Genomic DNA, 12811 nt, shown 5'->3' on the forward strand with positions numbered 1-12811 from the left:
ATATACTTTTTAAAATTATTATTATTATAGCTTTTTATTGACGAAACATATACATGGATAATTTTTCAACATTGACCCTTGAAAAAACTTGTGTTCCAACTTTTCCCTTCCTTCCCTCCACTCTCTCCTCTAGATGGCAGGTAGTCCCATACATGTTAAACATGTTAAAGTATATGCTAAATACAATATATGTATACATATTTATACAGTTATCTTGTTGCACAAGAAAAATCAGATTTAGAAAGAAGGTAAAATAACTTGGGAAGAAAAACAAAAATGCAAGCAAACAATAACAGAAAGAATGCAAATGCTGTGTTGTGGTCCATACTCATTTCCCAGTGTTCTTTCACTTGATATACTGATTCTGTTCATCACCGATCAATTGGAACTGATTTGGATCTTCTCATTGCCAAAGATCCACTTCCATCAGAATTGATCCTCGTATACTATTGTTGAAGTGTATAATGATCTCCTGCTTCTGCTCATTTCACTTAGCATCAGTTCATGTAAGTCTCTCCAAGCCTCTCTGTATTCATCCTGCTGGTTGTTTCTTACAGAACAATAATATTCCATAACATTCATATACCACAGTTTAGTCAGCCATTCTCCAATTGATGGGCGTGCACTCCAGTTTCCAGTTTTTAGCCACTCCAAAAAGGGCTGCCACAAACATTGTTGCACATGTGGGTCCTTTTCCCTCCTTTAAGATCTCTTTGGGATATAATCCCAGTAGAAACTGGATCAAAGGGTATACACAGTTTGGTAACTTTTTGAGCATAGTTCCAAACTGTTTTCCAGAATTGTTGGATCCGTTCACAACTCCACCAACAATCCATCAGTGTCCCAGTTTTCCCACATCCCCTCCAACATTTGTCATTATCTTTTCCTGCCATCTTAGCCAATCTGACAGGTGTGTAGTGGTATCTTAGAGCTCATGCTTTTTAAAAATAATATTTTAGCAGCTCTATAAGGAATATACTAGAGTTCTCAGTCCTTTTTCAGTTATGTCTGACTCTTCATGACCACATTTAGGGTTTTCTCAACAAAGATAGCTGGTTTGCTCTTCTCCAATTCATTTTACAGATGAGGACATTAAGGTAAACAGGGTTAAATGACTTGCCTGGGGTTATACATCTAGAAAGGCCAGACATGAACTCACAAAGGTAGGTCTTTCTGACTCCAGGTTCAGTTGCCTTAGCTGCCTTGGCATTAAGTAGGGAGAGAGCAATCAAAAGCTGTAGCAGTAGTTAAGGCCAATTGTACCTAGGATAATGACTTCATGAGAGAAAAGGATGGATATTATGGATATTCACAAGAAATGCTGTAAATGAAAAAAATAGTATTCAGCAATTGGTTGAATATGGATAATGAGGATAATAGTGAAGTTGCAAACCAGGATAACTCAAAGGATAGTGATGCCTTTGATAGTAATAAAGAAGTTTGGAAAGAGTTTGGATGGAGAGAAAGAAAAGAGCATGTCGAATTTGAGATTTCTATAGAACATTTCAGTTTAACCTGTCCAATAGGTATTTAGTGTTACAGAACTGGTGCTCAAGAGATTGACAATGCTTGATAGATATTGATCTGCAAATCATCTGATCCCTTAAAAGCTGATGAGAGTATAGAGATGAGAGAACCTTGAAAGGACACCCACATTTAATGTGTAGGACATGGAAAAGACTCAGCAATAGATATAGGAAAAAGAAGTAAGACAGAACAACACCACAAAACTCAAGAGGGAATCAAATATGACTAACAATTTCAAATGTAGCAAAAAAAGTAAAAAAGGGATGTAGATTTGAGATAAGACATTTCGATTAGGTATTTAGAAGATCACTGAGCACAACTCCACTTTTACCCCCATAGACTCTTCCCACTTCAAAATAGCAAGAGATACCAGGAAGGAGAAGGGATGGAACCCCAGGTATCCTTTGACTCCTAGTCTCCAGTTATAGGCCAAGGCCAGAGCCTCAGGGTCAGGACCACAGAGTACCTAGAGTGCCATCAATTGGCTCTCAAACACTTGCACTGATTTCAGAACATCTTTATCCCTGTGGCTATTAGAGGAGTGTTATTTTCGATAATTAAGGTAAGTTGAAAGACAAAAGTTCAAGCATGATCATTTTATTAGTTAGGTCTAAATTGGGCAAATGGCCTTTCCCAGTAACCAAAGACTATGAGGTGGGGCTTTCTTAACCAAAAAACAGGGAGCATCACAGATGAAAAATAAATAAGATTAGGGCTGATACCATTGTGAGGGAAGGAATATTATGATTGAATTTTCTGAACAGTGTGGGCTAGTATGCACATGGGGTTCATTCACATGAACCCCCATATGGATTCCCTCTGTCATTAAGAAATGCTGATTGATATAGTCAGTCCATCTGCATCCTGCTGCAGTCTTTGCAGTGGATCACAGTTAGAAGACTCCCTGGCTTCTAGAAGGTTTGTTAGAGAGATAATGGCTTTCCTTCATGATGCAGTGAAAATTCAGGGAAAATATAGCTCTTAAAGCTAGCTTCAGCACTTAAATATAACACAAGGTGTCTTGATATTTACTCATGAGCTATTGGCATAGAAAAATGAAAATCCTTTCCTTTTAATAAATAATAACAGTTAATTTAATAAACAATGAGTCACTGGTCAGACTGACTTTTAAACTAGCTCAGAGGGGAACACTAAATAATTGAATTAACTAAAAGACAAAGAAAAGCAACTTAATCAGATATAAAATCAATTACAACATGAAATCAATTCAATGTAGAATCAATTACAAAGTAAAACTAATTTGAATTTCTCAATGGGGACCGTGAATCCTGCCAGTTTGGTCTTTGCAGTTCATTCACAGCTTATCTGTCCTAGACTTGCAAGAGAATATGGTATAATAGATTACTAAGAAGGAAAGAAAAAAGGATAAATTGTGCTGGTAATGAAGTAGAGATGGGAGATAATGTTTGGAAGTGAAAGGAAAGCAACCTCAGAGATTAGATTTGGAAGCAGATGTCTTGGGGAGATGGCCCTGGATGCAGTGGAGGACCTTGGGGAAAGTACTGAACCTTCTTGTCTTTGCATCTGCATCTGTAAAATGGAGATGCTGGACAGGGAATCAGAAGATTGAAGGAGGGGCAGCTAGATGAGATGGTGCAGGGATAGAACACTGGCCCTGGGCTCAGAAGATCTGAATTAAAATCCAGTGTCAGACACTTAATACATCCTGGCTGTGTGACCCTGGGCAAGTCACTTAATCCTAATTGCCTCAGCAAAAAATAAAAAAAGAGAAGATAGAAAGATCTTTGGAACTCATTTTGCCAGCCTCATTATGTAGGTGAAAAAAGTGAAGCCAGGATCAATTGAGTGACTTACTGAGTCACCAGCCCAGCTCTTCTGACTCAATCCATTCATACTTCATGGTAAACACTTTTTAAGAATCAAATCCATTAGTTCTTTTAAAAAGAGAAAGAGCTTTTTGTGGTGGCAGGGAATTGGAAACTGAGTGAATGCCCATAGTTGGGGAATGGCTGAATAAGTTATGGTATATGAATGTTATGGAATATTATTTTTCTGTAAGAAACAATCAGCAGAATGATTTTCAGAGAGGCTGGAGATACTTACATGCACTGATGCTAAGTGAAGTGAATAAAGCCAAGGGAACATTGTACATGGCAACAAGAAGATTATACAGTGATCAACTGTGATAGATTTAGCTCTTCTCAGGGACATAATGATTCAAGACAATTAACTAGACTTGAGAGAGAAAATGCCATCCTCATTCAGAGAGAAAGCTATGGAGACTAAATACAGATTACAGATTGAAGCATACTACTTTCATATCTTTTTTGTTTGCTGTTTTTTTTTCAAGTTTTTTTTTCTTTTGTTCTGATTTTTCTTTCACAACATGACTAATATGAAAATATGTTTAAAATGGTTATACATGTATAACCTATACCAGACTGCTTGCTATCTTGGGATGGGCATAGTGAGGGGGAGGATAGGAAAAAAAATTTTTGTAACTCAAAATCTTACAAAAATGTATGTTGAAAACTACTTTTATGTGTAATTGGAAAAATAAAATACTGTTGAAATTAAAAGAGAGAGATCCTTGAAAACTTTTGGAGTAAGTCATTTATTGAAGGAAATTGGAAACTGTGTGTGTGTGTGTATCTTTTTCAAGGAATTTAGCTGAGAAAGAGAAAAGAAATATAGAATAATTGTAGATGGAAATGGGAGTAAATTAGGTTTTTTTTTTTTTTAAAGATGAGAGGAACCTTAAATATGTCTCTAGGCAGTGGGGAGAGAGAGAGATTGAAGACTAGAGTACAAATGATAGTGGAGCCATTTGCTGAAGCAGACAGGGAGAGATGTATTCAAGAGTGCTTATAAAGGGATTGGCCTTGGCAAGTAGTGGTATTATTTCATCACCAGAGGTTGCTGTGAAGAACATGTATAATGTCAGAAATGTGAGAAGGGGAGAAGAGAAAACGCTACATAAATGGCCTCAAGTTTTCTAGTGAAGTATGATGTAAGTTTATCAGTTGCCCCCTCCACTGGCTATTGTGAAAGATTTAAAAACAGATGAAATAGTTTGAAATAGGCATTCTTAAGAATGGGATTAGGAAGGAGGAGTTAGAAAGATTACCTTGCTGCAGTTAAGATTAGATAACAAATATTTAGCGAACCCAAGAAGCAGGGTTCCATGATTTCTTCTAAGATATGAATAGGAGAGAATCTAATGGTGGGAAGGATGGAGTCTGGCAAGACATATAGCAAGAGGATAAAGAGAAAGGGAATTTGAGAGAAATTGATATTGTAAAATTGAACAAGTTCAACAGAATGAGAAGGGAATGTAGTGTAGGGATAATGACCTAGAAAAGAACTGAAAGGTAATAGAATTGGAGGTCACTATGAAGATAAAGAACAGGGATTAGTCTGGCAAGATAGAAGAAAAAAATTTAATGTTTAACGATTGTGATCAAATGGAAGTAGAAATGTAAGGGATGGCAAGGTCAAGAGTAGGAACATCTCTGAAGGTAGCTAAGGATGGATGCAGGAGCATTCTTTTTCCTAGTCATAGGAATTAAATAGATTGAAGAAACTGGCAATTTTCACTCCTAGCTGGGTCACCACAAAGTCTCAAGATCATGGACTTCAAGTCCCGTCCTAATTTTAAGATTGTCTTCTATTAAAAGATTGAATTTCATTCAAATGGAATCGAGGACATTAGAATAAGGAACCAATGTAATAACATTTCAGAAAACAAAGGCCTAAGTATTATATTTTTCTTTGTTTTGCATGTGGGGATTTTTCTTTAGCAAGTTTATTTTAAAGCTAGCATTGTGGATTTTTTTATACGCACTTGCTCATTCTTTAATAAAGGAGAGTGCAAATGGTTAACTGGCAACTATCACATACCAAGGAGTCTATTATAAAGAATTCATCATACTAGGAGAGATAACAAGAACTTGAGTTCAAGTCTATTGGGTAACCATACTTGGAAATTAGAATCTCATCCAATAGTTTGGGATTTTTTTATTGCTGTTAGTATCAAGATTTGGTTTGACAGGGCAGCTAGGGGGCTCAGAGGATAGAGCACCAGTCCTGAAGTCAGGAGGACCTGAGTTCAAATCTGGTCTCAGACACTCAACATTTCACACATCCTAGCTATGTGACCTTGGGCAAGTCACTTAACCTTTAACCAATTCAAAAAAAAAAAAATTGGTTTGACTTACTGGATACATTTCTCATTTTTGCCACATATGTTCTTACAGATATATGTTTTTTCTTTTTAGCTTCATGCATTGACAGCTGGGCTTAAGGCTTTCACCTCTTGGACAGCTAATTCTGGCATTGAAGCCTGCCGGATGGCTTGTGGTGGGCATGGATACTCCCATTGCAGTGGCCTCCCAAACATCTATGTCACTTTCACCCCCACCTGCACCTTTGAAGGAGAAAACACTGTGATGATGCTTCAAACCGCTCGGTAAGGATTCATGCATTCACTGTTCACATTTTTTGATAAATCTCTTTGTCTCTGAAAGATACTTTCTGCAACTTCCCATCTTGAGTCCTAGACTGGGTTAACATTTTTTCCTGTTCTGCTTTAGAACTTCAAACAATCTTTCATTCATTGGCTTGTGGGCATCTTCTAGTGGACACAGAGAAGAACCCTTTAGTAGAGGGTCTTCGGGAGTTGCTATAGCAAAGAGATTCATCATCTTGTCACCTTCTTAAGCCTCTCATAACTAAAGCTAGCCCTGAAATATTAATGAGTGAAAATAATGGTGTATTGACACTATATGGTAACAAAACTCTCTTGAAGAAATCTTTCCAAACCAAATGACAAACACATATAAATTACAACAAAAAAAAATTTCATATCTGTTTTGTGTCATATGAAATCAGTCAGAATATGTGGGATTTTCTACAGGTAAGTAATTTTCAAGCCTACATCCTGAATTTTAATGGAAGACTACATTTTTATATTTATATTTATAAGCAAGTGTACAGCCATTAGTTTGTTTCTTGTAGTATAAGTGCAGAATTACATCCCTGAGCCTTCCCTCTTTGTGGTGTAGGCCAGTGCTTATGCTCCCCCTGAGGACCTAGTATCACTTCCATTCTACAGGAAAGGTTCGAAGTATGACGTTAGGGAAGAATGCTCTTATTATACTGTGATTAAACTGTATTAACTCTTAAGACTCCTGTCAGCCTTCTTAGCCCAAAGTGACTCCAGATTCCTGGACTATGGCAAGTCATGTCACCTGCCCAGACCTCTCTCCTTCCTCTCTGGAATAAGGGATTTGACCTAGATGAGTTACAAGCACCTTTCCAGTCCTGTATTTTTTTTTTTAACCCCTCTTTGTGTCATTGAAAACAATATAACACAGTATTCACATACTTGATGACTTTTAGGTTTTTGATAAAAAGCTATGATCAAGTGCATTCAGGAAAGTTGGTGGGCGGCATGGTGTCCTACTTGAATGACCTGCCTAGTCAACGCATCCAGCCACAACAAGTGGCAGCTTGGCCAGCAATGGTGGATATCAACAGCCCAGACAGCCTAGTAGAAGCCTATAAATGTCGAGCAGCCCGGTGAGTTTGAATATTGTTATGTCTTATTAAGATAAACTCCAAGTAGATAGGTGTTTTCAAATTTGAGGTCAATCATTTTGTATTTATTAGATACCTCTGCTAGAACAGGTACATAGCTAGGTACTGGTGAAAAAAGGAAGGGCAAAAAAATTGTCCCTACCAGAAGCAATAAATTGGGAAAACATTTTTACATTTAAAGATTCTGATAAAGGCTTCATTTCTGAAAAACAAAGAATTAACTAAAATGTATAAGAATTCAAGCCATTCTCCTGTTGATAAATGGTCAAAATATATGAACAGACACTTTTTAAATGAAGAAATTAAAACCACTTCTAGTCATATGAAAAAGTGCTCCAAATCACTATTAATCAGAGAAATGCAAATTTAAGACAATTGTGAGATACCACTACCTACCTTTCAGATTGGCTAAGATGACAGGAAAAGATAATGACAAATGTTGGAGAGGATATGGGAAAACTGGGACACTGATACATTGTTGGTGGAACTGTGAATGGATCCAAACATTCTGGAGAGCTATTTGGAACTATGCTCAAAAAATTATCAAACTGTGCATACCCTTTGACTCAGCAGTGTTTCTGCTGGGCTTATATCCCAAAGAGATTTTTTTTTTCTTTTTGCTGAGGCTATTGGGGTTAAATGACTTGCCTAGAGTCACACAGCTAGAGTTAAGTCTCTGGGGCCAGAATTGAACTCAGATCCTCCTGACTTTGGGGCTGATGCTCTATCCACCTAGCTCCTCCCTCCCTTCCCCCCCAAAGAGATCTTAAAGGAGGGAAAGGGACCCACATGGGCAAAAATGTTTGTGGCAGCCCTTTTTGTAATGACAAGAAACTGGAAACTGAGTGGATGCTTATCGATTGGAGATTAGCTGAATAATTTGTGGTATATGAATATTATGGAATATTATTGTTCTGTAAGAAACAACCAGCAGGATGATTTGAGAGAGGCCTGGAGAGACATACATGAACTGATACTAAGTTAAATGAGTAGAACCAGGAGATCATTTTATAGGGGAATAGCAAGATTATACGATGATCAACTCTGATGGATATGGCTCTTCTCATCAATGAGATGATTGAGGCCAATCCAGTGATCTTATGATTGAGAGAGCCATCTAATCCAGAGAGAGAACTGTGGGAACTGAATGTGGATCACAATATAGCATTTTCACTTGTTTTGTTGTTCGCTTAAATTTTGTTTTCTTTCTCATTTTTCCTTTTTAATCTATTTTTTTTGAACAGCACAATAATTGCATAAATATGTATACATATATTGGATTTAATATATTTTAACATGTTTAATATATATTGGATTACTTGCCATCTAGGGGAGAAGGGGTGGGGGGAAGGAGGGGAAAATTTGGAATACGAGGTTTTGCAAGGATCAGTGTTGAAAAATTATTCGTGCATATGCTTTTAAAATAAAAAGCTGTAATTAAAAAAAAAAAACCAGCCCCTACTACTGGGAAAAAAAACAATATGTAAACAACTGTGTACAGATAAGATATAGAAAAGATAAAATTGGGGATAGTCTTAGAGGGAAGTCACTAAAATAAAGGACCAGGAAAGACTTCTTGCAGAAGATGGGACTTAAGACTTGAACAAAGCCAAGGAAGCCAGGAAGTAGAAATGAGGAGAGAATTCGTTCCAGCCATAGGGGATAATTAGTGAAAGTGCCAGGAGTCAGGAGATTTGGAGGGTACAAAGAACAACAAGTTGGCCAGTGTCACTGGGTTACAGAGTACATGGAGGAAAGTAAGGTATAAAAAGACTGGAAAGGTAGGGACAAGATTATGAAAGACTTTGAAAAGCAAACAAAATTTTATATTTAATCCTTGAGATAAGAGAGAGCTGTTAGAATTTATTTAATGAGGGACAGGGTGTTTGACATAGTGAGAGACCTGTGCATAGGAAGATCAGTTTGACAGCTGAATAGAGGAGAAACTTGAAACAGGGAGACAAGTAATAGGCAATTGTAGTAATCTAGGAATAATGTGGGTTTGCCTCAGGGTAGTATCATGTCAGAGGAGAGAACAGAATAAATAGACATGATATCTTGAAGGTAGAGTTGACAGAATTTAGCAACAAGTTGCTATTCAAAGTTGAGAGTAAGGATTCAAGGATGACATTTAGGTTAGGGACTGAGGGGACTGGGAGGATTGTCATGTTCTCAAGCAATAATAGGGAAGGTAGGGATGAAGAATTTTGAGGGATAAAATAATGAGATATTTTCAAAGTGTTTCACTTTATGATGTCGATAGGACATCATATGTCTTATAGACAATTAAATCAAGTGAAATAGTATAGCAGGGAGAGAGGATGCAAGAGAGAGCCCTATATGGATACCATGGTTAATAAGTGTGACCTGAATGATGATCCAACTAAGGAGACAGTGCAGGAGTGCTCTCACTGGTGGGAAGAGAAACAAGAAAGAGGAGTGACATGAAAACCTAGGGAAAAGAAACTATCAAGGAGAAATGAGTGATCTTACAATGTCAAATATTACAGAGAAGTCAAGAAGACATCATAAGCAAATTAGAGGAACAGGGAAGAAATTGCTTTTTAAATCTCTGGATAGAGGAAGAGTGCATGTTTCTTAAGACTCATGAACAGTACAGTAGATCACAAAAAATAAAATGGTCAATTTTTATTAATAAATTGAAAAGGTTTTTTATATATCTAATACAGTTAAAATTAGAAGGAAAAGAGGTATCTGGGGGAAAAAATCTTTGCAGTAAGTTTCTCTGAAAAATATTCAAAATATACAAAGAATTGATTCAAATTTATTAGACTGAGTCATTCCTCAATAGATAAATGGTCAGAGGACATGAATGGATGGTTTTCAAAGAAAGACATCCAAGCTATCAATAAGTAAATGGAAAATCACTAATAAGGGAAATGCAAAATAAAGTAACTTGCACCTATCAGATTGGCAAAAGTGATAAAAGAGGAAAATATCATGTTGCAGGGGCTGCTGAAAAATAGGCATATTAATGAATTGTTAGTGAAGCTGTGGGCTGGTCCAGCCATTCTGGAAAGCAATTTGAACTGTTCCCCCAAATTTGAAAAACTTCTCATACTCCTTGACTCAGCAATACCACTACTAGATATATGTTCCAAAAAGATTAAACAAAGAAGAAAAGGAGTCATTTGTATAAAAATATTTATAACAGCTCTTTTTTGTAATAGCCTTAAACTGGAAGTCAAGAAGGTAGCCACCTATTTGGGAATGAATGTAATTAAATATTATTGTGCCATTAGAAACATATGGTTTCAGATGAAAGTAAAAAGACCTATGAGTTGATGCAAAGCCAAGTGAGCAGAACTACAATTTATAGTGACAACATGATAAAGAAAAGAAACTTTAAGGGTATAAACCATGACTTCAGAGATCTAAGGATGAATCATGCCACCTATTCCTCTCACTAGAGAAGTGACAGACTCGAAATCCTGAATAAAACTTAGATTTTGAATATAACCAGTGGGGAAATTTGTTTTGATGGACTGTGTATTAGAGGTGGTTACTTTTATTTTCCCTTCAGTTATTCCATTGGGTATGGAGATAGAGGAAAGGAGAGATAGATAGTAAATGCTTGTTTAAAAAAAAAAAAAGATAAAAAATAAAAATAAAATACGATCTTCTACAAGCTTTTATAGTCAGAGGGGCCAACAAATTGAGGGAACTAATAGTACCACCTATTTCTTCTACATCAAATATTTTCTCCTAACAGATTAGTAGAAGCTGCAGCAAGGAACCTTCAAGCTGAATTGAAGCACCGAAAAAGCAAAGAGATAGCATGGAACTTAACCTCTGTGGACCTTGTTCGGGCAAGTGAGGTCAGTGATTTACTTGTAAAAGTTCAAAAGAACCTGCATTCACTTATTTATTATTTATTAAGTACCCTCTCCTCTTATATGTCATGTTCACCCTTTTATGTTTGTTTGAGTTTGTTTTTTCCCCCCTTTTATCTAGGCTCATTGCCACTATGTGGTAGTAAAGCTCTTTTCTGGAAATCTCTCTAAAATTGATGACAAGCCTATTCAAACAGTCCTGAAGAATTTGTGTCTCTTATATGCACTGTATGGAATCAGTCAGAATTCTGGGGACTTTCTACAGGTAATTTTCAAACCTTCATGTTGAACTTTGGCAGAAAAATGTTCATGACCTAAGCTTATAGCCATTAGTTTGAGTTTCTTGTAATTTGTATGCCAGATTGTTATCAGTAGTAATGACATTTTTTGTGTTCCTTTCAGGGGGGGATTTTGACAGAGTCCCAGCTTACCCAAGTGAACCAGCGGGTGAAGGAGCTCCTGACCATTATCCGTCCCAATGCTGCTGCTTTGGTGGATGCATTTGACTTTCAAGATGTTTCACTTGGCTCTGTACTTGGCCGCTATGATGGCAATGTCTATGAAAATATGTTTGAATGGGCCAAGAAATCCCCACTGAATAAAACACAGGTAAGAATTAGCCTTTTTTTCACTTTACGTGAGTCATGATCAATATGCTTTTCCATTACAAATTTGCATTTATGTGTATCTTTTGTTGGCAATAGAAAGTAATAACTCTGAAAAGTGGTTCTTAGTTGAGATGGCCATGTGAAAGGACACACAAGACCAACTCTCCTACTTACAGTCCAGAAATGATCTTGATTTAGGACCAGATTGAACAGTGACCAAAAAATCCAAAGAAAATTCTCAGGTTTTCATTTTGGTTTTGGTTTTGATTTAAAAATATAGATAGATAGATAGATAGATAGATAGATAGATAGATAGATATATAGATATAGATATAGATATATTTTAAAAGGGATTGCACAAAAAGACTGCCAAAAGCTGTGGTTCAGCGGCATCAAACTAACACCAACGCAGGTAAATTGGGTAGAAACCCAAAGAAGACCCAAACCAGGATTCAAGGCTGGACATAAGAGTAAGAAAATACCAACCCTATGAAGAGATTATGGGTCAAGAAAAACACCTAGAAGACTTACTCCACAGAATCTCAAGAGACTTAACTTCAAGGAATATAAGAGTACTTTGAAAAATTAAATGAGATTAAAAAATTAAATAGGTCTGGGTGGGGAAAACAATTTGGGAGTTCATGTAGCAGACTCTTTGAAAATTAGAATAAACTCAATAGGAATCCATGAGGCAATAAGAAGTGTTAGCATCAAGAAGGGAAAAGCAGAACAAATTTCAGGTTCAGAGGGCAGATCACTAGAAGTATTAAAAAAAAAAAAAAAGAAAATATAAAAATCAGTTATCAGGATCTGGGCTGGAAAAGGAAAGGAACAGTATCATTGGAGCTTTTTTTTTTCCTTTTTAAATTATAAACTAGTAGTGTTGATCAAATTCCTTCTCTTACACCACCTTCTCTATAAAGAAAAGTGGGAGAGGCAGAGAATATATAATGGATCTTAACTGTGGATAAACCCCCATAAAACAGAAGAGGATAAAGAATTAGAAAACAGAATGCAGAGATATGTTCTTTACAAGAAACAGACTTGAAATAAAAATTCATACTGAATTAAATTAAAGGACTGGCAAAAGCAGAATTTGTTAAAAGAGATTTGATTAATATCTTTCATTTTTATATGACCTAGAGTTCCCTATGTATTTCTTCCACTACTTATTCCCAAAGAATCATTCCTTGAAACAAATAATTTTTTTAAAGAGGGGGATATTTTAGCAAAACCATTTTG

At 36.4% G+C, this 12811-nt stretch overlaps 1 protein-coding gene across 2 annotated transcripts in view; it reads left to right on the forward strand.

Moving 5' to 3' along the window:
• ACOX1 (acyl-CoA oxidase 1) overlaps positions 1 to 12811 on the forward strand; it is a 60650-nt gene that overhangs the window by 42585 nt on the left and 5254 nt on the right. For both annotated transcript variants that reach the window (XM_051995054.1, XM_051995053.1), the window contains exons 9-13: positions 5787 to 5977; positions 6910 to 7089; positions 10841 to 10946; positions 11083 to 11226; positions 11364 to 11570. In XM_051995054.1, coding sequence (XP_051851014.1) covers positions 5787 to 5977; positions 6910 to 7089; positions 10841 to 10946; positions 11083 to 11226; positions 11364 to 11570 — 828 coding nt within the window. The remainder of the gene's footprint in view (positions 1 to 5786; positions 5978 to 6909; positions 7090 to 10840; positions 10947 to 11082; positions 11227 to 11363; positions 11571 to 12811) is intronic.

The sequence above is a fragment of the Antechinus flavipes genome, chromosome 4, assembly GCF_016432865.1.
Source record: "Antechinus flavipes isolate AdamAnt ecotype Samford, QLD, Australia chromosome 4, AdamAnt_v2, whole genome shotgun sequence".
In the NCBI taxonomy this organism is placed as follows: domain Eukaryota; kingdom Metazoa; phylum Chordata; class Mammalia; order Dasyuromorphia; family Dasyuridae; genus Antechinus; species Antechinus flavipes.